Source organism: Stigmatopora nigra, chromosome 17 (genome assembly GCF_051989575.1).
Source record: "Stigmatopora nigra isolate UIUO_SnigA chromosome 17, RoL_Snig_1.1, whole genome shotgun sequence".
Classification (NCBI taxonomy): domain Eukaryota; kingdom Metazoa; phylum Chordata; class Actinopteri; order Syngnathiformes; family Syngnathidae; genus Stigmatopora; species Stigmatopora nigra.
In genome coordinates this window covers 1,788,692-1,812,616 of record NC_135524.1, presented here as the reverse complement: position 1 = coordinate 1,812,616, position 23,925 = coordinate 1,788,692, and the positions used below count along the sequence as shown (strand labels likewise).

Sequence of the window (23,925 nt, the reverse complement as noted above, 5' to 3'; positions counted from 1 at the left end):
ACAAAATCTTCTTCTTACCCTGCAAGATTTTGTACAAGAAAAAATTCCAAGACATCAACAAGGAGTGGCTGGCTCTAGAGGTGACTGTGTAGTTCCCTAAAAAAAAAAAAAAACTATGTACCAAATGGGTAAAACAGCACAAATCTTATTACTAAAGTTGTGTTGTTGTTAATATAGGCACAAGTGATTCATGAGGTCTTTTCCATTCTTTGATAAAGCTGACAACAGAACAAAATGCTCACGTCCTTGTGGCCATCCACGTTATTAAAAACGACAACGCTCTTGGATCGCACGTCCATCGGCGGAAACAAAACGGGGCCCATCTCATTGGTTTAAGTGGCAATATATTGCCTAGAAGGCTTTTTTTGTTTTTTGTTTTGTGTCTTTTCACCTCCCGTAATCCCGACACGCATTCCAATGAATAACAAAGCGCCAAAAGTCCATTTGGGATCAGGCGTCAGCGCCACTTGTAATTTCATTTTCCTTTATCGTGGCGGCGCGCATTTTGCATTCTGGGGAAGCGCCGGCGTGGCAAATCCCGCAATGTTTTTGCCACGCGCGGCGTGTGACGGCGGCGATTGAGACGTAACGGCGGTAAAGTGGATGCGGCGGCCGTGATTAAGACAGATGGGGTCCATTAATGCACTTCACGTAACGTCACCCGCTGTGTCAAACTGTGGGAAAGCGGCGGCAGAAATATAAAAAATTGTGAGCTTGTCGGATCGGAATCGAGCTCTAACGCGGATCAAATCGGATACACGTCGGATTATGCTGATGCCGGTGCATAAAAAATAAAAACAAAAAAACGCAATCATGGGATTTACGCCATTCAAAAAGTTGCATGTGCTAAATGAGCTAGCCTGCGTGGCAATAAGGACATAAAGCATGAGAATTCCATTAAAACTTTGCACTAAAAGATGACATCTTGCAAGAATTCAATCATCTCGCTCAACAAAATCATCTCAATTGACACAAGGTTGCTTTTTTGCTGGTTTGTCTGACAGATTGTCTTCTAGTGAACTTGAAAAAGACAAATTATTCATGACTGACGCACATGAAAACGAGCGCAGAGGGGCACTCCCGGGGTGATGTTCTCTACATTTAGGGAAAAAGTCAGCGTCATCACTTAATGAAAGAGTAAACTACTTTACTTCTTTTTTTTTGGACGACTTGCCTTGAAGGTGACGGAACATCAGAGGGATCAAACATTCAAGCTGCCGCGCTTAGATAAGAGACGGCGGCAATGCGTGGGATGCGCCCGCTCGCCCGCCCTAAGCAAGCGCCAAGTGTAATAATATCAAGTCAAAAGACATCTTATCGGGAAAAACGTTAAACACTTTAGTTGATATTTAAACGGTTGCTTTTGGGATCTGCTAATGAATAAAAATGGATGTTAACTGACTGCCTACCATTACCATAAACAACTGCTCCGGCACCCCCTGTTTCAAGTTTCAGAAGACTGAAGAAGGCCTTTAAAGTATATAGCTTACTTAAAATGTAACAAAATGACAACTTGTGCCACACAAACTCCAGTAAATGCCATAAACTGAACTAAAATGGTGGTTTGGTTGATAGTTTTTCCAAATAGAGCTTTCTATAAATAGTGTAAAGATTTTTTTTGAATGGATTAATGAGGATAATGTCAATTGATGGCCCACATTTGTTTTTATAGCCCATTATATTAGAATCTATTAAAAAGCAAACTGCTTCTCTCCCTCGTGACGGTACTTCAAATAGGTTCTCATTTCTGGAAAATGCCGGCCGAACGTCAAAACTGTTCCGTCTCGGGAAGTCCGACTTGTCGGTTTAGCTCTTTCCCGAGAGGGATGGCTGTCTTCCGCACTAAACTTATTCAAGCGGGACTTAAACTGGACTTGGCTTTGTGTAGAAAACTGAAAAAGAAGGAGCGCCCAAGCAATGAAAATGTTACAGCTCGATAAAACCATGTTGTATCAGAAGCATTGAGGGGGAGGGAAAAAAATAAGGCTCGATTTTGAGGGGAATTTAATGGACGATTGCCCTAAAATAAGCGTTTGATGGCCAAGGAAGTCAAATATACAAGTTCCGCTGTCTGGAGTAGAAGTCCAAAGCTAATTGGCCGGGGGTTTTAATGCCGCGTAAAAAAAAAAAAAGATGGGGGGCGTTTTTTTTATGATTATTTTTTATTCCCGTGCCGATTGTTCCTCCTAAGAGTCGTTGGCGGAGCTTTAAGCACAGATCTGCGTCTGATTCATAGGTCTGTTGGAATTTAGATGGCGTTTGGGAGTGATGGATGACTGCGGCTGGCTTGGCGACGTTATGGATCGGAATGATAACAAGCTTGATAAATAATCAAAAAGAAATCCATGTCAACACACCAATGACAATCAAGGTCAACTTTCGCTTTTATTCACTATTTGCGCAATTAGTTGACTAATCGGCTCCTATTTTTTTGAACTGTTTTTATCACAAATATTACATTGATCGGATTTTTTTAATAAATGAGGGGTCTATTAAATTATCTTATTTAAAATATGATTTGAAATGGATACAAACGGTTTTTACCTTCAGGTTTTCTCATTTTTTTAAATGGATTTTAGTATATAAGTATTTTTTTTTCTAAAAATGCATTGGAAATTTGACATCTGAAGTTAACAAAGTCTGTAAATAGTTTGACTAGCAAAAATGTGATCAGGAGTTTATGGTGGCAGCCCTCTCGCTGATAAAAAAGGAGCTTTGCGATGACTTTTTTAGCTTTAGCTGTACCTATCCATCTACCCGAGGCCATACTTCTCTCAATCCACACGCCAAACACTTTTCTACCCCGTCAAGTTTGTCAAACCTTACACCCCGAGGCGGCTCCAAGTCCTCATCAATCCCAATCGCCGCAATCCGCCGGTCACCCGACGGCCGTGGGCAATTGCTCGACCCGGGCCATAAAGTTGACGGCCGAGTCCCGCCTGGAGATGACACGTCGGTAGACGGACGTGGCACGAAAACGACGGCAGAGATAACAACGGGCGACCTGCAGGTCGACAGCTCGCATCAAGTATTAATGGAGGAAAACTGACTGAAAAATGACGGCTAAACTTCCACAAGGACCCAATCTTTCACGTACAAAAGGATTGTTGTTTTTTTTTTAATCCCATTGAGTCGGATCATTTTAAAATGTCAGACACAAAATAACAGCAGCATACCAAGACGCGAGTGGAAAATTGGATTGAACAACAGTTGCTGTCGATGCGAGTGAAAAATGATCAGCGACCACGAATGAATTAATAAGAGTCTTATCGTTGATCAATGATGCAATTCATCTATGAATTGTAATTGTGCCAAGCTCTTCCAATTCAAATGAATGAATGTCTACAGTCGTCAGTGACAGCGGAAGCTGATCAATGGCCCCCGCTGCGTTAATAATAGATTAAAGCATTGCCTGACGCTGCGATTAATCTATGAATTCTAATGTTGCCAGCCCCTCCTACTCCAAATGGATTGCCAGGGAAAACACCTTGGCAATCAAAGACTTTTTGATAAATTCATCTGTTGGCCATGTATCAGCGTCATTGGCATTGAATGACAAATTAATTTTGCCACTATACATTTAAGCCCTCAACCAAATCAGTTCAAATGAACGGTCGTTGAGGCTAGACCAATATAATGTCCCAGTCCTCGTTCTATGTAGCTAAGACCCCGACAGAACAAAACCGGGAGCGTAGCTAGCGACATCGATTTTGCGACAAGCCAAAAAATGAACAAGGGATTTCCACTCGGGCCAATTTGAGATCCGCGGGGGGAAACCATGCTGCCATCTTTCATTACAGATCCTGCTTCTCAGGCCAATCATCTGCTAGCCTGCCACCGGATGAGACAATCACCCCTGCGACACCCTTCACGTTTTTGCGGACAGCTCCCGGGGTCTAAGCAGATGTTCCCGCCAAACGTGTATGCCCGTCACGTAGCCGGCGAGTGGAGAACCCCCCCCTACCACCACCATACGTGCTGGAAAAATTCCACCCTGCTGCAATACTCCATATTTCTAACTGAAAACTAAGCGCAGAGGGAAAACTATTCAGAAGAGAAAAACATAAGCAAGCAGACATCGAAATTATCTTGAATTTATATCCCCTGACTACAGCCTGAAAATATCTGCCCTGATATTATGATCATTTTGTCATCTTGTTTACTTTTCATCTAGTCCCATACGATCGATTTTCTCATCCTTTCAGTCGCAGAAAACGTGACGGGACAAAAGCAAGGCAAAATGGATTCTCAACAAATAGAAATACAATGAAGAACATTTTTAATACTTCTACATGTATTTGAAAAGTGTCACCTCATTAACATCATCACCTAAGCCCTTGACAACAACATTGTAAACAGTGGCTGACCAATTCCTAAATACACACATCTGGCTAATTATTGCACTCCAAAAGTTTTTGCAAGTAAAAGTTAAAAACTAGGATGCTGACTCCGTCAGACCCCGTCACATCAAACAAAGCCAGCACGGCGTTTAAAAAGGCGTCGCTCGTCACACGGTTGACGGCGAAGGCACATCATACGGCACGTCTAATAAATAATTGCACACAAAGCCTCAAGTTTCTGTCAGCGCGCCGGCAGAATGGAGGAAGTGCTGTTTTATTGCCGTTAAATGGGCCGTGCTTTTTCTTCACGGGCGCTTCCGCCGTCACCCACTGGCTGATTTATACGCCGGATTTCCTCATCGGGCCAGTCTTAATGACGCCCGTCAAACAATGAGGCTTTACTTCAAAGATATACTTGCCCAACAGGCCATCAAGTGTAGGCAGAAAGCAAAGAGTTGCAATTATTTACATTTCCTGAATGATGAAAATGTTGCCTTCAATGACTACTCAAAGCAGAGATCAACAGTTTCCAGCTAGCTCCTGGTTAGCCAAGCGACAGCAGGTGAGGAGAATAGAGACACGGCACCCTCCAGACATCTGGACTCGGCCTTTATACGTCAACTTTTCGGCCTCCCTCCGCCCCTCGACATCTACCCGCGAATGCAAAACAGTGACCAGCTGCACGCCTCTCCTTGACCGCCTCATCTTTTTAGTTTGGAAGCACAAACATCATTTTCTCCTGCCGTCTTTATTCAAATCAATTCCCCGGCCCCCCGCTCACGTACGTGCCGCCGTCAGACAAACACGGCGACGTGCGTGGAGGTGAAGGAGGCGGCGTGCACGAGAGCGCTTCAAGGACATGCTCTCGTAAAGATAGCGGGAGAAAAGCTTTTGTCGTTTTTTCCCCTTCCAGGAGGAGATGATTGATGGTGCATCAATCGGCCGCCTTGGTTTTTCCTCGGACGTCAATCTGAAACAATCACCTCAAAAAATATCTCCACGCTAACTCCTCCCACTCCACTTCACAATTGCAATGCATACGACCTACATGTACAATACGCTAATAACAAAAGTCACTCAAAATGGACGCTCTTTAAATCTTTTCTGTTAGCATAGCATCTAATCTTTTCCAAACTGAAACACGCTAAATATACTAAACAAAGTACTGTATTTAAACTTGCATGATTTACTGGTTATTAATGCCTATAAACATGAACAGGAGTCGCCAAGATTAGCATACAGCGCTACAACTGAGTAAGACACATTAATTCTTTCACGTCCCATGCCGCTTCTCCTCACAAGGGTCTCTACGGACAGCAGTGGTGAAATCCTAATGAAAGCGTCACACTATCCAATTTAGCATGGCGAGTGACGGCTGTTGGCAGCGACGATGAAGGAAGGCTGTGACCGTTACAAGCGTTTGGCAGCATTGCAAAGCAGCTGTGAAGCAATCTGCCCTTTATGATTAGATTACCACGCGCGTGTATTACTCGGACCTTAACCCATCGACTACCATTGACGGCCATAGACATACAATTCATTTGACGTGGGAGTAACAATGACATTCGGTAACAATTTTGACTGGGGGGGGCACTGATTATAGACATTAATATTATCATTTGTACTCATTTGGGAGGCCCCTCACTTTTATCACGAGATAATAATTTTTAGATTTAAACCCTCCTAAAACTAAAAATGGCAAAAATGTGAGCAAAAGTTACTGCCTACAAGTCAAGAGAATCAGCACTTACCTGTTCTCAGCACTTACCTTTAAATAGATGTCGTTCATTTCAAATTAAATCATCAAAAACATGACAGTACTTTTGAAAGACACATTCCAAGAAATTCTCACTGGTGTTTGACATGGGAAATACCCACATTACTATTAGCAGCTTTAAAACAATCAAACTGGCATTTGTGTGGGTGACTTGGAGAAATGCTACCACCATGTGGCAATGTATCTAAAAGCAATTTTAAGAAGAAAAAACAGCCCTCCTTTTGTTGTGTTGCCTCTTCTTTGGAAACATTGTTGAAACCTGTTGCAAACTGCCACAATGGTGTATTCAAGTCCACACCCTATTCTTATTAATTTCAAGCTATTTTGCCACATACTAAATTGAGTTGCATGAGATTATACACATGCAAGAGGAAAAATAGTCTAACGTTACGAGTTTAATTATAACTTACTAGTATTCAGTTTATTCTTTTTTAAAGAATGTATTTAAATCATCTCATGGTATGTGAAAACACAAAACTAGTTTGCAAGCTGTGGCGTGTTTGAGAGGAATTTTTATATCTGCTTAATATTTTCCAAGATGCTGTTGTAGCTACATTTGTGTACATGATTTTATGTTCATCACTAGTTAGTTAGACTGTCATGTTTTTTTTAAATTATGTACATTTTAATTCAATGCCATCCCTTAAATCTACTCTATAACCACTGAGCGTGTTGTAAACAACTTGCAAGAGAGATAATGAGCTACAAAAAGGGAAACAGTGCATGGAAATGGATTGCTAGAAGTGGAATGGGATCGCCTACCTGTGGACATGGCTTCTGCGTTCGAGGTCCAGGCTTTGTGGTCCAAGCTTTGTGGTCCAAGCTTTGTGGTCCAGGCTTTGTGGTCCAAGTTTGTGGTTCAAGCTTTGTGGTCCAAGCCGTTATGTCTGTGAGAATAGAAAACAAATTAACAACTTGTATTTTTGGGGGCTGTAACAACAATTTCAGAGTACAAACTGAGGATTTGACAAAGCATGTCTGCCATACATTTTTTATAGCGTTCCAAGTACCAACTAAGGGCTATTTTCACAATGCGGAAAAATGAGGACACTTTGTAACTGAGGGAAGTAAAAATGTCAACATCCAACTCAACTGCATTGTCCAAAGCTATTCAATTTTATACATGGTAATGTTCATTTCATTCATTCATTACTCGACGGTTAATTTTAATCGTACATGTTCGCTCATTTTCAATATGCAAAATACAAACCCATGTTCTTAATAGAATTTTCACGTAAACAAACTGGCTGTTTAGAAAAAAAACATACAACTTAATGGTTATTGCTAATCCACTCTCTCCACATAGAAAAAATATATATTTCATGGAATTTACAATGTTTTAAGGAGAGTCTGACACGTTAAGTGGCTAACCGCTAGCATACAAAACGTTAACACGAACAACTTTAAATAAACACTTCAAAACCTCTAGTAAACAGTTGTATTGACAACAGAAAATGACTCATTTGGGACAGTCGTACATAGAAGTTCAAAACACATTAAATAATAAGGTATAAATGATTAAATTTCCCTACCAGTTGTCAGGCACGTTGCGATGTCCGAAATTGGACGTCGTGAACGCTAGAACGTGTTGCATTCAGGTTCAACTCCATAAAGGAGGACAAATATTATTTTTTGTTTTTTTTAAACAGGACAAACCACTTAAAATGGAGCACTGTCAACTATTATACGACATATGAATTTTGCTAATTGACTCCTGCCACAGAAATGTACACAAACCATCGTTTTACCTTAGTGGCATTGTGATATGGAATGAAGTGGTATCTACAACGCTAATATTTGACTAGCGTTTGTATAGTACCTATATTTGAGTAAAACGTGATAAAAGGCCAGTAAACGTTAGAAATAAGGACAAAACAAACAACTGAATACAATAAAGGGGTAATACTTTTCCCAAACCTTATTTTTGTCCGTTGTTATTCTTTACCACATTTTTGCCGAACTTCCAGTGAACGCAATCACAATTCTTTCGCGCCATCCTCTGGGGACACCTGTTTCTAATCAGAGGTAAGACAACATAACAACAAAGGAAAAAAGTAAATGTTTGTTGGCACTCTATGATAAAACTGTTATTTATATATGAACATGAACGATAAATATATGAAAATAAGATTTATATTAAACCTCGAAGTTTAGTATCCTTGTGATGTGACGTCACGGGTGTTGATTGCGGAAGTAATGTGTACTCTCCTCGGGGATGAATGTTGTCGTATTTGTGTCAACAGTCAGTCCGGTTTTTATCATACATGTTGCTTTGAGGTTCGGCTCTCTTCCAGCTAGCTGGCGAGCCGACCACGTCCATCTCCAGCCTCTTCGCCCACCGATACCGGCTGTCCCGTCTGCTTGAGTGGATCCATCCCGTCCAAGACTTTGTCGATAAGATGGGTATTTGGCAGTCCATGTCTGGTCCTCCCGAGTACCGACAACTGGCAGAAAAGACAGGATGTGAGTACTTTTAGTAGTTCAACACACTAAAAAAACACAACTTGTAATCTCTTCGATTTAAGTTACACTTGTTCAGCGCTGCGATTATTGTGCGTCGGTGTACCTAATATTTTGTCCAAGTGGCCACCAAAATATTAAGGAACATTTTTGTGTGTTTCAATGGCATTTGTGCAATAATTTTCAAATGAGATTTACTAGTTTCAGGAAGTTTTGAGTTTTTCCCCTGACTTTGTAGATATTATAGTTGACAGAAAAATGAGATTCTGTTTTGATATTGAAAATATGTGAATAAATACTTAAAGAAAAATGCCAATAGACCTCCTTTTGGCTGAAAATACACTGTGTGCATTTTTTTTGTCCTGTATTGGGAAGAGCTGGGTCAATTTACTCATAAATAATTGAATACTACCACTTTAAAATGCGTAACTTAACGCTGGGGCATTGAATGAAACATTAGAAAATGGCATAAACTATTTTGCTATGCGAATAATTACATTGTGCATCGAAAATGACCTGCATACTCTTTTTTTTTAAGCATAGACATCCAATTGATTTGAAATAGCCCTGCCAGCAAATTCTCTTGTTTCAACACGTCAGTGTTTTAAGACTAACTCAACGTTTTGGCATCCATTCTGTGTTTGCAGTCAATTGCGAGCAGATCCGAGTTTTACACAAACGATTCATGCAGTTGAGCCACAATGAAGACAGCCTACGGTACTCCTCATTATTCATTTTAAAGTGTTAAAAACCGGCCTAACAGGCTCCAGCTGTCACCCGAGTGATAGCAGCAAGGCCTTGAGGGAAAACATCATTTTATGTGTTGTTGTACTTCAGGAGAGAACATTTCAACGCCATCCAAGATCTTACCTGCAATCCTATTCGTGCGCAGATCGTAGAAGCTTTTTTTGACAGAAGGTGCCAAGTCACATGCACAAACTTGATTCCATCCATTTTTTTCTCCTCCATTTACGTTCTCTTATTGTTTTGTTGGCAGAAACTTGATCCCACCCAGCGAGGGCTCCATGGAGGAGATCTACCTGGAGGAATTCGTGGTGGTCATGTCCCATTTTAAGCCGCCATCGCTCAGCATGACAGACGAAGAACGAGAAGGCGTCCGTAAAGAGAAGCTGAGATGTACGTCTTGTGCTGGGAAAAATGTATTGTAATATTTCTGAGGGCATATCTGCATCTTTTGACTTGCAGTTTTATTCAACATGCATGACACGGACAATGATGGGACCATCACCTTGGAGGAGTATAGACATGTGAGTTGGAGGATGATGATATAAGGGAAGAATTTGAAATATATGGACGTTTCCTGGCAGGTGGTGGAAGAGCTCCTCTCTAGAAGTGGGCAAATGGGCAAGGAAAATGCTAAAAGCATCGCCGATGCCGCCATGTTGGAGGTGGCGGGCATCTCTATGGGTCACATGGTACGTCCTGGCCAATGGAGTTAATGGTCTGGTTCTTTTTTTGCTCATTAAGTGGAATTTTCTTGCAGGAGCCTGACGAATTCTACGAGGGCATCACTTTTGAGCACTTTCTGAAGGTATGTCATGGCTTTTTTCTGTGAATAACCACATGGGAAAGTATTCAGATGCAGTACTTTTGGCTCAAGAACTTCAAAATGGACAAATGTACCTGTTTTTGAAGGATGGTTGGCCGACTTTGAGGAGAATAGATGTCAAAGGGAAGAGATTAAATGTCCTTTTTTTGTTTGTCAGTTGCTGGCCACCTTTGAAATTGAAGCCAAGATGAATATTCGCTTCTTGAACATGAACGCATCCACGGTGTGCAGCTGACATCTCACTGAAGAATCTGGGAAAATTATCATGTTTTATTTTTTGGGGGTGTTAGTATATGTCACAAATCCAAAAACATGCAGACTAGTCTGTTTTTAAATCCAAAAAATGAATGAATTATTGCTTTTTCTTTTAACTAGAATTCATATTTGTATAGGCAAATCAAAATAATTGCACTTTTAATCATGACGTCTACCAAAAAATGAGTACATCATATAATATAATGGTTCTACCCCAAAGGTCACTGACCCCCAAGTTAGCATTTATTGAAATATCTATGCAAGTTCATACAAAAAAGTGTATATTCTTATAATACGGGTTGGTACTTGCAGTGGTGTTAGCAATAATAAAGTATATTACGACATTGCAACTTCAAGAATGTAACAGAGGAATATATAAATGATGTCAAGTACACTAAATCGAATGTGCATGTTTTTAAAGCAATAAATACTCCTGTGGAATCGTGTGTTTGTCATTTATTAGGAAAAGAATCAAGTTACCTTTTGAATTTGGCTGTGTTCCAACCTGACTGTCTGGAGAAAGTTGTCCTTTGCTGCCCCCCTGTGGGACACAAATGTAATTAATTGACACATTTAATAGGTACACCTGAAGCAATTATTTGGGTGGTAATTTCTGTTTTGTATCACTGCATTTCTTCAATTGAGAAGCCAAAAGTGACCTTTGTCAGTGTTTTGTGTCTTTAAATAACACCGATTTGTTATTAAAGGGAACTGATTCAGCCCACTTCCAGTTTCCAGACAGCTTGTGATAAAAAAAACACATCCTACATAATGCCAAAATAGAATAAGTTGTGGGTCGAGTCACATCATTAGGTACAGTGTGTCAAACCTGGCATTAAAATTGAGCGTATACGTGTAGTTTAGCAGTGTCTCTTTAAGGGAAGGGGGAGTGTAAGAAGAAGCCAAGAGAGAGAGAGAGAAAAAAGAGAGAGAGAGAGAGCGAGAAGAAGAGATGAATAGAAGGCACGAGAAGCGCCTACCATGACCAAGTGCGCTGGAAATGTAGGACACACATCCCATCTTGCGAGCGGCGTCACATCGGCATCATGTTCCGAGTCGCCTCTCCTCTTCAGCGGACCGCCGCCGCCGACGTCGTGGTGGTCGTCGTCGTCACGCAGCCTGGCACGGCGAGCGTCGTCGCCCGGGGAAAATCTTTTCTCTCTCTGCCGGTGGCACTAAATGACATCACATCTTTGCGCGATTATCAATGGTAGGCATTGCGTAATTGCCACCCCCTCCCCCTTCCCGCTTTTTTTTCTTCATTATCATCACCGTCATCCTCCTTTTTTTTCCCTTTTTTTTTCTTCAATTCATCGTCAAACGCCCCCCCCCCCCACTCCCCCTAACCCCAACCCCCGTCGGCTTTGTTTGGCACCGGTGGGCCGGAGGATGCCCTTTCCCCGGCCAAAAAGGACCGGCAGCCCGCGTTAAGCGGAGCTGCAGGATGCGCGTGAGGCCAACGGCGGCGGCGGACGTGTGCTGCATTCACGGACGTGGGACACCACCAGAGCCGGCCCCGGCCCGCTGCGGGGATCGGCCGAGCCGCCTCCTCGGCGGCGGCGGAGCCGGTGGCGCCTGTGGCGGCAGCAGCGGCAGCTTGGCCACCTCCTCCTCCTCCTCATCCTCCTCCCGTTGTGGCTCCGCCTCCCCCTGGGCTCCTTCTCCCTCCTCGGCGCCGCAGGAGCATGCTGCCGGCGGCGTGACGAAGGGATGAGGCCGCGTAGGGGCGCTCCAGCGGGCCACAGCTGCGGCCTTCTCCTCGCCACGGACGACGCCGCCAGATCGAGACCCGCCAACGTACAGCCAGCGTCATCATCCTCACATCGGCATCTATGGTAAACATTTGGGGAGGGGGGATAATTGCATTAATTTGAGTAGAAATAGTATAAAATCAAATAAGTAGAATGCGCGTGCATGTGAGTGTGTGAAAAAGGGGAGGAGGGAGTGAGGGGGGGGGGGGCGTTCACGCTCACGCGCTATGCCATGACTACATCCATCCGTTGTCATGGCAACCCCATCCTGTAATGGATGTCATTTTTCCCTCCTCCTGGCTTTTCATGGCGTTCAAAGAAACTCAAAAAACAGGATTAAAGCCGTGTTTTTGGTGAAGTACAGAAAATAAAAATCATTTTGGCTCACAAAAATAGCTAATTTTATGAATAACCAAGATTTTTTGGGTTGAATTTCCTCAATCTTCCACAACTGCCATTTTGCAGGCATAAATCAATCCTTTGGATCATTTTTTTAAAACTATTCCATCAATTTGAGCTATAATATTTTGGGTAATCACCTCCTTGTTTTGTACAATGCATGATGCTGACCATCAAATCATTTCCATAAGTCCATCAAAAATAGGTCTCATGTCAAATGTAATGTCATGTTTAATGTTTGTTGATGTTGATGCATTTGCATCCTTACCTTTGGGTGTTACCAGGTCATGGGGTAGATCCAGGAGCATGGTCAGAACTTTGAGCTGCGGGAGCAGATGTCTGGGTACAAGCGCATGCGGCGGCAGCACCAGAAGCAGCTGATCGCCTTGGAGAACAGGCTGAAAGCCGAGATGGACGAGCACAGGTTGAGGCTTCACAAGGAGTTGGAGACGCAGAGCAACAACACTTACTTGGAGTTGGAGAGGTTGGCCAAGCGCCACGTGGCTCAGACCGACAAAGAGGTATCCAACCCCCAACGTCACCAAAACAAAAGACCACCGCCTCACCACCGCCTCACCACCGCCTCACCGCCTCCCTCCTTCCTTCCCAGATGAAGACGTTGGCCGCCGAGGAGAAGCGGATCCAACAGCAGATCTTGTCTCAACAAAAGAAGGATCTGACGTCCCTCTTGGAGAACCAGAAGAAGGAGTACCGAGTCTGCAAGGACAAAATCAAAGAGGTCCATTTTTGGCTCCTCCCCTTCCCCTCCAGGTCGGTAAGTGGCCCTTTTTGCCTTTCTTTCTCTACAGGAGATGAACGAGGACCCGTTCGCCCCCGTGGAGGAGAGGCAGGAGCGCGTGTCCCGCCACAAGGAGACGCTGCAGCGCTCACAGGCCGAGGACGAGGCCCGTCTGCTGGCCTCGCAGAGATCGCTCTACGAGCGCGGATGCCGGGCGCTCAAACGCCGGAGTCTGCTGAGGAAGCACGACTTTGAGCAGGAGCAACTTCGAGAAGTGAGTCGTGCAAGCGGGACACCTACTGGGACCAAATACTCAACCTGTAAACCGCCTTCCCAGGAACTGAACAAGAAGCTAGGCCAGAAGGAGATGGAGCAGGCGCTCCTGATCCGCCAAGACGAGGGCACGCAGGAACTGGAACGGCGCCAGCTCCAAGTCCTCCACAAGATGCGCGCCGAGCTGATGCGGCTGCAGCATCGTACCGAGTTGGACAACCAGGACGAGTACAACGAGCGGCGGCGGCGCGAGCTCAGCCGCAAGCACGCCACCGAGCATCGGCAGCAGCCCAGAGACCTCAAGGTCAAAAACAACCCCGTCCTCCTCACTTTTTGCTGGCCTTCGTAAATGAGCTTTGTCCATTTTTTTGGGTTGCCAGACGCTGGAAGTGCAGATCAAGAAGCAGTTCCAGGACACGTGCAAGGTTCAAACCAAGCAGTATAAAGCTCTGCGTAACCACCAGTTGGAGGTGTCGCCCAAGGGGGACCACAAGGGTCTCCTAAAGGAGCTGAAGGAGGAGCAGACCCGCAAATTAGCCGTTTTGGCCGAGCAGTACGAGCGCTCTATTAACCAGATGACGGCGTCGCAAGCGGTAGGTACCTCGCCGGTCGGTTTGTACCGTCCATTTCTCAGCCTTTATGTTTTTTGGATCCACAGATGAAGCTGGAAGCCGAGCAGGAATGCGAATGCGAGGCCTTAAAGCGCCAGCTCAAGCAAGAAATGGAGCTCCTGGACGCCTACCAGAAGAAAAGCAGCTCTCAGTTGGAAGTCCAGCACGAACGCGAGTTGCAGAAACTCCGGCAGAAGGTCTCCGTCCGTCGGGCGCACCTGGAACAGAAGGTACGAGAAAAAAAAAAGCTTATTTTCAATTAAGCTGTGTCCATAAATGAGTACAATGGCTTTGGTTTAGATGGAGGAGGAACTGTCGGCCCTGCACAAGGATCGAAGCGAGAGGATCAAAACCCTGTTGGAGCGCCAGGAACGGGAAATGTTGTCCTTTGACGGCGAAAGCGCCATTTTGGGATTCGCCGTGCTGGGATCTCTGGACCTCTTTCCCAAAGACGACAGATGATAGGAGAGAGAAAACGCACTTGCCGGACGGATGTTTGGGAACAAATCCCCCTTTTTTCCGGGTTTTGGGAACGGCCGGCTCCTCTCCTCCCTGGGATTCTTCCTCCTACTCCTCCTCCTCCTCCTCCTCTGCATTATTTTGTACCAAGTCCATCATTCAGGAAAAATTTGGGGCGAAAAAGGGGCGTGGCGCTTACCTACGTCCAGGTGCGTTCGCATGGGTGAAAAACGACTCCCCGAGTCGTAGCTGTCCCATCCCGTTCGGTCCGGGAGGTTCGGTGGAATAGCCTGTCCAATGAGAAAAAACTCAAGTGAACACAAGAGAAGGAAAGGGCACTCAGAGACCGATCGGTCCGTTTAAATGTGGGTTAGCCAAGCCGAGAGAGAAATCTAGGAATGAATGAATCAAACAAAAAGATTCATTCCAAAAATCCAGATAACCAATCAACGACGGAATGCTCAGAGCAGAATTTGACGGACAGCGTGGCCGAGAAAGACCCCATGAGCACAAAAGTTGGCCCACTACCTGCCTGAGTGGAGATGGACACTGTTGAATGTGATCTGTGGACCACCCAAAGGGGGCGCTCTTCTACTTTTACTAGCTGCTTTCTTGTTTTTGGTTCGTTTTTTTGGGCTTTTTCTTTTCTTTTTTTCCGTTTTTTTTTTTCATTGCATGCACTTTATTAGGGACACGTGACGCATGGCTGTCTTTGTAAATAAAGTGGTCATCCGCCGCAGCATTTGAGCTCCGAGCGACGATAGGTCGGAAGCACATGCCTTTCTTTGGCTTTTTTCGTGCCTTTTTTTTTTAAGTTCCATTTTTTTTTTATCATCGACATTTTTATTTCTATTTGATTTGCTCATCAAAATTGTTGTACATGACAAAATGGTGAGAATCGTGCTGTTTTTTGATATGAATATTTGTACTACTTGCGCGTTATAGTTAGAAAATGTCCATGGGGACAGTATTCTATTTATTCCAAAATGTCCAAGTTTGGGGACATTTTGATCCTAATACTTGGGAGATTGTATCATAATCGTCAACATACACACACACACACGTGGGTTAGCATTAGCTAGCATTGAGAGTTAGCAATTAGAATTAGCAAGACTTTGACCAATTGGACCCTTTTCATGGAAAGCCTTTATTTTAATTTTTGGTGATTTGCGCCCCTAAAATGATTGGATGATTTATTTTTTTAATCCAAATGATTAAGATATAGAGATAGATATATGTATAGAGAATGGAATTTACTCACGTTTTCCTGGTGGTCATTCTGCAAATTGCAACCTGTGGAAAGAAATGTTCAAAAAAATATTAACAATTTGAAAAAGTCTACAAAAAAGTATATTTTTGAAGGAACTGTTTTGAAATAGGGACAAATTTCAAATGACATTTTTTGAAACTTTTTGCAATCCCACCGTTCGTCCATTTATTTTAATATAGTATTTTATATTGGAGCCAATTTTAATGACAGACAATAAAATCGGATGAAAATTAATGAATGGCAACTGAAAAGGTTGTTTTTTTTAACTAAAAATCCTTCCAAATGTTACGGTCATTTTAGATTTTTTGCATTTATTGTATTTAATAATCATGAACATTTGAATGGCAATAAAAAAATAGAAAATGATTTGTAATATAGATCAAAATAGAAGGCATTTTAAAAAGGTGAAAGATCATATAAAGTAGATTAAAACTGTCATTTTATTCCCATGAAAAGTTTCCAGTTGGAATGTCATAATTCCCCCCAAAAAAGTCTTGGCCATATTTTTCATTGAAAAGGTGCACAATTTCCATTTTTGGAGCAAAATGGAAGAAAATAATGTTTGGTGCTTGTTTCCTTTTGCCAATTTTAGCCTTGAAAAAAAACAATATTTTGCTTGATAAATGATTGCTGCGCCACTAAGAGTGAGTTAACTCCATTTCCAACACAATCCTATTCACGGTCAATCTTGGTATCTTCATAATAATACAAACAACAACTGCCATTTACGTTGAAAACTAAAAAAAAATCTGTTTTCCTCCAAAAATGACACATTTTGGGGGCTTTTTGGTCGACGGGGAAAATTTCCAGGGGAAAGCGGCCATTGGAACGTTTTAGCCACGCAAAACGTCTGGATGTCGTCTTACGTTCGGGTCCAGTCAAGAAAATGAGGACTACGTGATGTTGGCCCACTTTTTAAGTGAGGATTGCAAAGGACCAATGCTAACAAAATGCTAGCAAAGACTAGCCAGGACTAGCCAGGACTTGAATCCCATTGGATTGGAGACCATAAAGAAATCAGCCATTTAATGGCTGATTTCCTTTCTGATCGTTTTTTTTTTGTGATGATGATGATGAGGATGATCTTGATGTTCCTAGTATGCAGTAAGAATTTTTTGTTTTTTTAATCGGTCCAAAAAGTGTGTTTTTTGACCCTAAGATTGATTTGAAATGACGACGGGGTGAATTTTTAGAGATATGTATTTAGTTAGAAGATGGTTGGTTTGGGGGGGGGGGCAACAACGTGCTTGCTCGCCATTTCCTGTGCGCTTCAAACACACACAATAAAAAAAAAAGGACGTTATGTTGAACAAGGGACTTTGGAATGAGATCATTGTTGTTTCATAATAAAAGTCATTTATGAGGAAACAAGTCCATTTATGTTCTCGACGTAAAAAAATGGCTTCAGTCATGGTGAACTTTCGAAAGCCCCGCCCCCTTTTACGCACAAGCCAGGATTGAGAAAGACCTGCTTCCTCTTACAAAAGCTCACATAAATAAAAATAGGACAATATATGTCTATATATATGAAATAGTCCTTAGGAAAAAAATCTAAAAAATTATTCTTAAGTTTCCCACTAATGATAAGCTATCATATTCAGCCATATTATGGTCAATAAAGTCCTATAAATGTGATTTTCCAATCCATCCAATCCACTGAAGGATGAATGCAAGGGGCGGAGTTAAGTAGATGGCGCCCCAACGAGTCAGGGGGGCATGTACGGGCATTTCCCCCCATCGGGCCTTTTCAATAAAGTTGCATTGAAAAGGGCCGCATCGGCACCCCGCCGTGAGGAAATTCTTGGAAATACCAAGGCTTGCCTCATCAAAGACGCCCGGGCGGACACTCGCCCATTCGGCCGCCCGTCCGCGTCACTTCCCCAGATGACCAATGCGTGCTGGGCCAGCACTTCTTTAAAAAAAAAAACATAAGTCGCCGGGGCTCGGTCATGAGGAGACGCAAGAGGCCCACGGCGGCGGCGGATTGAGCACGTCGGGAAACTTGACCTGGGGGACCGTGGTGGGACGACACCCCATTCTACACATGGAGACTAAAACAAGTGAGACGCCGGATGGGGGGGGCATTGGTCAAAAATTACCAAAAGATAACGGGAGGGTGGCAAACTAGTGCAGAGGTCGGGAAGCTTTTTGACCAAAAGAGCCACAAATAATTCATATTTTCCAATGTTATTCCTTGTGAGCCATACTACCAACTTAAAAGTCAAAATACATACATGTAAAAGAGTGCCTTATTTGTACTTTTTGTCATTTTATCACTTTTAAAGTGGAAAAAAATGAATTGTTTTTAAATATTCTAATGCTGTTGCTAATCAGTGCATTCCAGAAGAGTTTACTGCAAAAAAAATGCAGTTCTAGATGTAATATTTCAGTTCTGTCATCAGCAATTTCCATCTTTTAGCTGACAGGTTAGCAAAGAGCCAAATGCACTCATCAAAAGAGCCACATGTGGCTCCCGAGCCATAGGTTCCCTACCCCTGGACTAGTGACAATGGCAGCGCTTGCTATCATTGGTCAGCAGGGAAGAAATTAAAATACACTCAAGAGTAGACTTTGTTTCTCTTGACATGTCAAACAATAGCTCATTTTCTAGTGACGGCGACCAATCTCCCAGTAAAAATGGTGCTTTGGCTTAGATTTCTGGCTGTAAATGCAGGTAGTTACATGTTACTGACCTGTCCGTGATGTGGCTCCGCCCCCTCAGCGTTGCCGGCTGTCCTTCTGCTCCTGCTGCTCACCCACGCGGCGTCTTCGGCGAAGGCGCGCCAGTCCGTCCGGTCTGTTGTGAAGATGACTCGACTGGCGTTGAAGGAATCTACGGAGCTCCTGAAAATCTATGTGAGGAACAAAAGGAACGGAGGGAGGAACCTTTCCCTTTCCCTTTTGCTCTACGGCGTCTCTGATTGGCTCCTTCTCCTTCCAGAATGCCTCCCAGGGGGCCTGGTCCGACGACTACTGCCATGTGTCCCGCCCGGACGTCCCCAAGCCTAACATTTCGGGGCTGGACCAGGTCCTGGACCGGGTCCTGGTTTTCTGGCCGCACCTGAGGCTGGTCTACGAACAGCAGAAGGAACTGCAAGACCCGGGAAGTCCGCTTGTGCTGGGGCTGAAGACGGCGTGGTCCCGCAACCAGGACTTGGGGGCCCGGCTGATGGCCCTAGGCGTCTTCCCCGAGGTCGTCCCCTCCGTCCCGAGTCCGCCACTTGTCCAGAACGTCTTTGAGCAGAAGGTTTACGGTTGCGTGCTCCTCAAGAACTACAAGAAGTTCTTGATCCGGGCCTTGCGGGAACTCAGGACTCTCAAAGGGAGGGCCTGCAAGAAGGGCTGGAGGAAATTCTGCTCTGTATGATATTTATATTTCATATTTATTGAGGAAATCATGTGAAAATGTTACCTGTCCTAATAATAATAATAATGAATAAGCTGCTCTTTTGCTGTGCAAAAGAAATACAATATTTAGTTTTTTCTACTCAAGGATATTTCTATTAAAAAACAATCAAACCGATGGTAGGATTCATTGATTGATTGATGAGGTGGAGGAGTGTCATTCTTCTTCAAAAATGGCATTCTGCTCTCTCTCATTGGCTTCATCAGGGAGATTTTTTTGTAAAGCACGCGTTTGGTGGCACCTGACGGACTGAAAAAAGAAAATCAGGAAGTATGGCGGCCACGTATGACCTCATGCGACGGACGCGTGGCGTCGCGCAACGAGAGAGAGAGACGTCTGGACGGAGGGACGCTCACGGGGTCACACGCCAGCCGCCGTTATTTTTTGACGGCTGACTACTCACTTGATGCAATTCCATTCGTTTCTCAGACTTGGAAAATAGCACAAATTCAATGTTTACATTTCATCATTCATTGAATATAAATCAAGGATTTCCAGAGATTAGTCAGTCCCATTTTTCTGTGGATGTCGTTCCTAAATTTGGCAGGTCCAGTGGGAAGAAAATATTCCATTTTTTGTTATTGTTGGGTCAACTGAAATCTGCCAAAAGAGGAATGGAAATGGTGTCCGTTTGTCAACCTGCAAGGCCAGCAAAAACACAGACCCAAAAAAAAATGATTTGGAACATTTCCTTCCAAATCCTCCCAAAAATAACGTTTTACCTTTGGCGACGTCGTCTGACGCAGATGACGAGGATCGTCACTATTTGCCCCAACAACAACAAAACTGCCAGCACGGATACGGCGATCAGCACGGCGTCGTTTCCTGAAAACGTCCACAAGAAAAGCGTTAACATCAACATCAAATCAGGGAAAATCAGGACATTTAATATACATCTATACTCTTCATTTGAATTTGATCCTAAAACACATTGACTTTTTCGGGCCGCACAAAATGATGCGGCGGGCCATATTTTGGCCCCTGGGCCGCCACTTTCACACCGGTGCGCGATATCAATTACCGTTGGAACAAGGGACGCAGACGGTGTCGTCTCCCGACCAAGTGGCGTCCGCCTGGCAGGTACGGCGTTCGTCGCCGTGCCTGGCGAATCCCTGGTCGCACCACAGTCGAACGCTGGCCCCCAGCAGGTAAGCCGTGCCTTCCTTCTTGCCGTTGGTGGGGGGCGCCAGCCAACCGCAGCTCAACGCTGCGACCACAGTTCACGGTGAGGCCGTGAGCGCGAGCGGGGGAGCCGTGGCGACGCTTACCGGGCTTCAAGCTCTCCACCAGTGAAAGGTGACTCTGGAAGGAAGCCTTGGAAGCCATTCCCAGCTCCGGATGGCGGCCCACCAAAATGTCATACCTGCAAAAATATCAGATTTAAAAACTATTCCGGTCTGACACCATTAATGTAAATGTGTTGGACGTTCTTACCTGCAGAATTGAGAGGCGTTTCCTGCACAAATGTCCTGGGTCAGATTGTAGAGGGGGTCACTGGGGTCGTCCGGAATGGAAAAGGCCGGGATGAAATTGGGATCGTGTTTAGTTGAATTGGAATAGTTATCCAGGAGGTATTTGGAATCGTAGGTGAACAATGTGGACGTGTTGCTAACAGCCCCTGCCAGGAGGAAAATACAAAACAAAATTCATTAAGACTATGTGTATTCAATAAATAAATAAAATGTAAATAGAAAGTAGCCTCACAGCTAGCCGCAAAGCGGAAGACCGCCTGGGCGTCGCCAGGGTCGACCGCCTCCCCTCCCTGAGCGGGGACCAGGTCGTCGCCGCCCTCCCCGTTCCAGTTCCCCAACAGTCCTCGCGTGGCGTTGCGGAATTCCTCCGGGAGGAGCACGGTGGCCGTCAGGGTTCCCCGGCGGAGCCGCGCCTCCACGCCGGCGCCGCTGGGGAACATCAGCGTCACGTTGGCAGCACAAGGGGAGAACACAAAGACGCCTGAATGGGAGGAGGGATGTTGACGGGGCTCAAATCCCTTAACCCACCGTCCAAGTCCATCCAGCTCTGCTCGGAGAACGGCAGCCGCTCTTGGTTTCGCAGAACCTGCAGCTCGCCGTCCACCAGTCGCACTTCCAGCACGTCGGAGGACGCCTCCCTCGCCGCCACCGACGACAGCACGCAGGCTTTGGCGGAAGGCCGGACGGGCTCCGTCCTGCCCTGGACGCTCAAACGCCGTCCGGGTGACGTCAGTAAGACGTACTCGCCTTTGCCGTTGAAGGAGTAGCGGACGCCGTCCAGGGTGATCAAGTGGGGGTCCCCGAACACCACGGCTGAAGGTATGAAATTGAAAAAATAAAAAATTGTGATGATGTCAACAAAGACAGTGGAAAAGCCAACCTGAAGCCGGAGGACGGTATCGTCGACAGTCGCTGGAGGGCCGGTGTTTGAAGTAATAGGCGCAGTTGTCCGACCACAGGCAGCAGTAGTAGAAGCTCAGCACGTCGTACACCCAGTGCGACTGACCCGGCACGCGGGGGGGCCGGGCGAAAGGGGGCGAGCCCCAGTCGTGGGCCCGGTCCGGCGTGCTGCCCCCCACCGAGTCGGCCGTTAGGACTTGGACGCCGCTGCTGTCGTAGCAACACTGTTGACCAGCCCCATACTTGGGACTACACAGAAGAAAAAAAATGAATATGTTATTATTATTATGATTATGATTATTTTTTTGGAACTTACCTGGCCTGGATAGCCCGCACACAATGAATGCTTCCCGGATGGTACGTGCAAACGCTGCCTTTCTCTATGTCGCAGCCGTAATCCGTCTAAGAGGAAGACATGGGTGAGCGGGGCCCCCAAAATGGGGCCTGCCGGGGGGGGCCACACTCACGTGGAACCTTCCCGTGTCGGCTCGGGCCTGCGCCAGGGTGCACGGGCAGTCGATGATCTCGTCCAGAAAGTGTGGAAGCCGCATTTCCAGCCGGTCCCACGCCAAACATTTGTCCAGGGCCCAAGCCGCCGAATCGTGGCGAAAACTCGGTTCCAGGTGCCAAGCCAGGGCGTGGTCCTCGCTCCACGCCGCTTCCACGTTCCTGCGGAGATCCGACAAACTTACTAAGCAAATAGAAGAACATGGAAGTGAGAGACCCACCGCATTCCGTCCGGGTGGGCGCCGGAGCCGATCCGGACGGCCCCCAGCTCCCAGTCGGAGAACTGGGCCGAAGGTCCAGGCGTGAAGGCAAAGCTGCCGTTGTTGGGGCGCCCCCTAGCCATAGAGTAAAGGTACTTCCACTCGGCACGCCATCCGTCAGAGTAGGCTTTGCCTTGGGGAGGGTGGGTGGAGCCAGTTAACGGACCCCATTCCAGCTGGGGGGGGGGGGGGGTCGTCAGAGAGCAATACTTACCCGTTTCCCTGTAGCCCCACAGCTCGATGTTGACCGTCTGACCTTTGACCTGCGAGGCGTTCCAGGTCATCTCTAGGGATCCGCCCACTCCAGGCGTGCCGTAGTACTGCCACTTGGTGGAGTTGACCAGAACAGCTTTCCATTTGGAGTCCAGCTTGCCCGTATGGACTACGTTATCCCAAAAGAAAAACTCTTGAAAATCACTATTACAAGATATTTTTTAGGCAACATTGTCACCCACCTGAGAGCCACGATCCCACTCTGTCAAAAAGGACGCCGCCGTCGGTTGAAATCTGCACGGAAACCCATCCCGTTTGATAGAGGAGGGGCGAGACGCAGTGGGCACGCCCCTTCTGGTCCACGTAGCCCTTGGTGGTCACGTCCTGGTTAAACCTGCAAAAGATCTTTCGCTCGCTGACGGCTCAACGAGTACCAGCAAACCTAAAAAAAAGTGTCTCGCACTTGCAGACGATGAGGGCGTCGAGGTCAAAGGTGGCGTGGAGGACCAGGAAATCGGCGCCTCCCAAAATTGAGCCCGAGTGCGGCGAGAATTCCAGGCAGAATTCCCGGTAGTCGGTGCAGCACGTCTCCAGGGAGGAGCACGTCGGACGGCAAGAGCAGTCGCTTTGCGTTTGGCCGCATTTGCCCTGGCAACTTGTACCTAGAAAAATAGCAATTTTGCACAAATCATTTCATATTTGTAATTCAAATGCATTTTTTATGAATCCGTGGCAGTCGTTTGATTGTAGTAAACCTGTCAAAATCAAATAAAATCATCAAGTATGAGCAAATGAGGTGATTGGAGAAGAAGAAACTCTATCCTATGTTGTCATCACACACAAATCCTGCAACCTGTTGACATTTTAACCACATTTCCAACCAGTCCACACTTACCCAGCGTCCCGCTGAAAGCAGAGAAGAGAAGAAGAAGAAACAAGACCACCGCCACGCCGCCGCCACTTTCCATCTCGATTGACGGCGTGACCTCCGCGGTCCCGCTCGTCATTTGGAATTATTCAATCATCAACTCAAACTCGTAATGATAAGACATCGGAAGGCCCACTTTTTTTTGCGTCCCGTTGGACTCTTGACCCCCTCCCTCCCTCCCCTCCTTCGACGAACGAGCGCTCGGGCCTTTTGACCTTTGAACCCACTTGTCTTTTTATAGGCTCGCCTAAAAAAAAAGGTGTTTGGGGTCAAACCAATGGAGGATAACTAGATGACTTTCCTGGGTTGCATTTGAAGCAAGTAGGTAGAATCGG

The 23,925-nt window shown here is 45.4% G+C and overlaps 5 protein-coding genes and 1 long non-coding RNA gene across 16 annotated transcripts in view; 3 read left to right on the top strand and 3 right to left on the bottom strand.

The window, feature by feature from the left end:
* The window catches only part of cabp7b (calcium binding protein 7b), a 23,727-nt gene extending 12,013 nt beyond the window's left edge, over positions 1-11,714 (bottom strand). For 8 of the 10 annotated variants that reach the window (XR_013329341.1, XR_013329340.1, XM_077736819.1 and 5 more), the window contains exons 1-6: positions 11,383-11,714; positions 10,883-10,943; positions 9,448-10,398; positions 8,260-8,561; positions 8,035-8,132; positions 6,880-7,004 (exon numbers count right to left, since the gene is read on the bottom strand). The gene's annotated coding sequence lies outside the window, so the exon portion shown is untranslated. Of the gene's footprint in view, positions 1-18; positions 104-6,879; positions 7,005-8,034; positions 8,133-8,259; positions 8,562-9,447; positions 10,400-10,882; positions 10,944-11,382 lie in introns of those variants that run through there. The other 2 variants (XM_077736825.1, XM_077736826.1) reach the window with 2 other exon arrangements.
* tescb (tescalcin b) lies at positions 8,289-10,843 on the top strand. Its single transcript, XM_077736817.1, has 8 exons — positions 8,289-8,580; positions 9,225-9,294; positions 9,415-9,495; positions 9,575-9,714; positions 9,784-9,845; positions 9,906-10,013; positions 10,082-10,129; positions 10,305-10,843. Exons 1-8 carry the CDS (start codon positions 8,517-8,519, stop codon positions 10,380-10,382), a joined length of 651 nt encoding a protein of 216 aa, XP_077592943.1. The 5' UTR covers positions 8,289-8,516; the 3' UTR covers positions 10,383-10,843.
* taok3b (TAO kinase 3b) lies at positions 11,339-17,245 on the top strand. Of its 2 annotated transcripts, XM_077736814.1 has the most exons (8): positions 11,339-12,237; positions 12,837-13,073; positions 13,163-13,291; positions 13,362-13,565; positions 13,629-13,868; positions 13,945-14,157; positions 14,223-14,405; positions 14,476-17,244. In XM_077736814.1, exons 2-8 carry the CDS (start codon positions 12,888-12,890, stop codon positions 14,635-14,637), a joined length of 1,317 nt encoding a protein of 438 aa, XP_077592940.1. In that variant the 5' UTR covers positions 11,339-12,237; positions 12,837-12,887; the 3' UTR covers positions 14,638-17,244. The 2 variants fall into 2 exon arrangements, with proteins under 2 accessions (XP_077592940.1, XP_077592941.1); XM_077736815.1 differs by lacking the exon at positions 11,339-12,237 and having other exon boundaries at positions 12,855-13,073; positions 14,476-17,245.
* Positions 13,575-14,770, bottom strand: LOC144210266 (uncharacterized). Its single transcript, XR_013329342.1, has 3 exons — positions 14,661-14,770; positions 14,166-14,393; positions 13,575-14,073 (listed from the first exon to the last, which is right to left on the bottom strand). It is a non-coding gene; the product is annotated as an uncharacterized LOC144210266 (long non-coding RNA).
* susd2 (sushi domain containing 2) lies at positions 14,834-23,733 on the bottom strand. Its single transcript, XM_077736836.1, has 17 exons — positions 23,558-23,733; positions 23,126-23,324; positions 22,905-23,056; positions 22,664-22,831; positions 22,411-22,582; positions 22,150-22,351; positions 21,999-22,084; positions 21,669-21,931; positions 21,311-21,601; positions 21,015-21,263; positions 20,745-20,928; positions 20,579-20,673; positions 20,332-20,517; positions 20,033-20,135; positions 18,598-19,949; positions 15,896-15,927; positions 14,834-14,924 (listed from the first exon to the last, which is right to left on the bottom strand). Exons 1-15 carry the CDS (start codon positions 23,667-23,669, stop codon positions 19,889-19,891), a joined length of 2,523 nt encoding a protein of 840 aa, XP_077592962.1. The 5' UTR covers positions 23,670-23,733; the 3' UTR covers positions 14,834-14,924; positions 15,896-15,927; positions 18,598-19,888.
* Positions 18,683-19,309, top strand: m17 (IL-6 subfamily cytokine M17; the record flags this gene model as incomplete). The annotated part of the gene is made up of 2 exons (XM_077737943.1): positions 18,683-18,760; positions 18,846-19,309. Coding segments are annotated over 2 exons (504 nt in total), but the record flags the coding sequence as incomplete, so codon positions are not given.
* Positions 23,734-23,925: the final 192 nt, after the last annotated feature.

What these genes read in the sequence shown, in the direction of transcription:
- tescb (XM_077736817.1), top strand. Translation starts at nt 8,517, where the DNA reads ATGGGTATTTGGCAGTCCATGTCTGGTCCTCCCGAGTACCGACAACTG. An exon ending in CCTTGGAGGAGTATAGACAT is followed by an intron (nt 9,846 to 9,905) that starts GTGAGTTGGAGG and finishes GTTTCCTGGCAG; the next exon opens with GTGGTGGAAGAGCTCCTCTC. An exon ending in CTTTTGAGCACTTTCTGAAG is followed by an intron (nt 10,130 to 10,304) that starts GTATGTCATGGC and finishes TTTGTTTGTCAG; the next exon opens with TTGCTGGCCACCTTTGAAAT.
- taok3b (XM_077736815.1), top strand. Translation starts at nt 12,888, where the DNA reads ATGTCTGGGTACAAGCGCATGCGGCGGCAGCACCAGAAGCAGCTGATC. An exon ending in GCAAGGACAAAATCAAAGAG is followed by an intron (nt 13,292 to 13,361) that starts GTCCATTTTTGG and finishes CTTTCTCTACAG; the next exon opens with GAGATGAACGAGGACCCGTT. An exon ending in AGCAGCCCAGAGACCTCAAG is followed by an intron (nt 13,869 to 13,944) that starts GTCAAAAACAAC and finishes TTGGGTTGCCAG; the next exon opens with ACGCTGGAAGTGCAGATCAA.
- susd2 (XM_077736836.1), bottom strand. Translation starts at nt 23,669, where the DNA reads ATGACGAGCGGGACCGCGGAGGTCACGCCGTCAATCGAGATGGAAAGT. An exon ending in AGTGGGATCGTGGCTCTCAG is followed by an intron (nt 22,832 to 22,904) that starts GTGGGTGACAAT and finishes GGGATAACGTAG; the next exon opens with TCCATACGGGCAAGCTGGAC. An exon ending in AACGCCTCTCAATTCTGCAG is followed by an intron (nt 20,674 to 20,744) that starts GTAAGAACGTCC and finishes ATATTTTTGCAG; the next exon opens with GTATGACATTTTGGTGGGCC.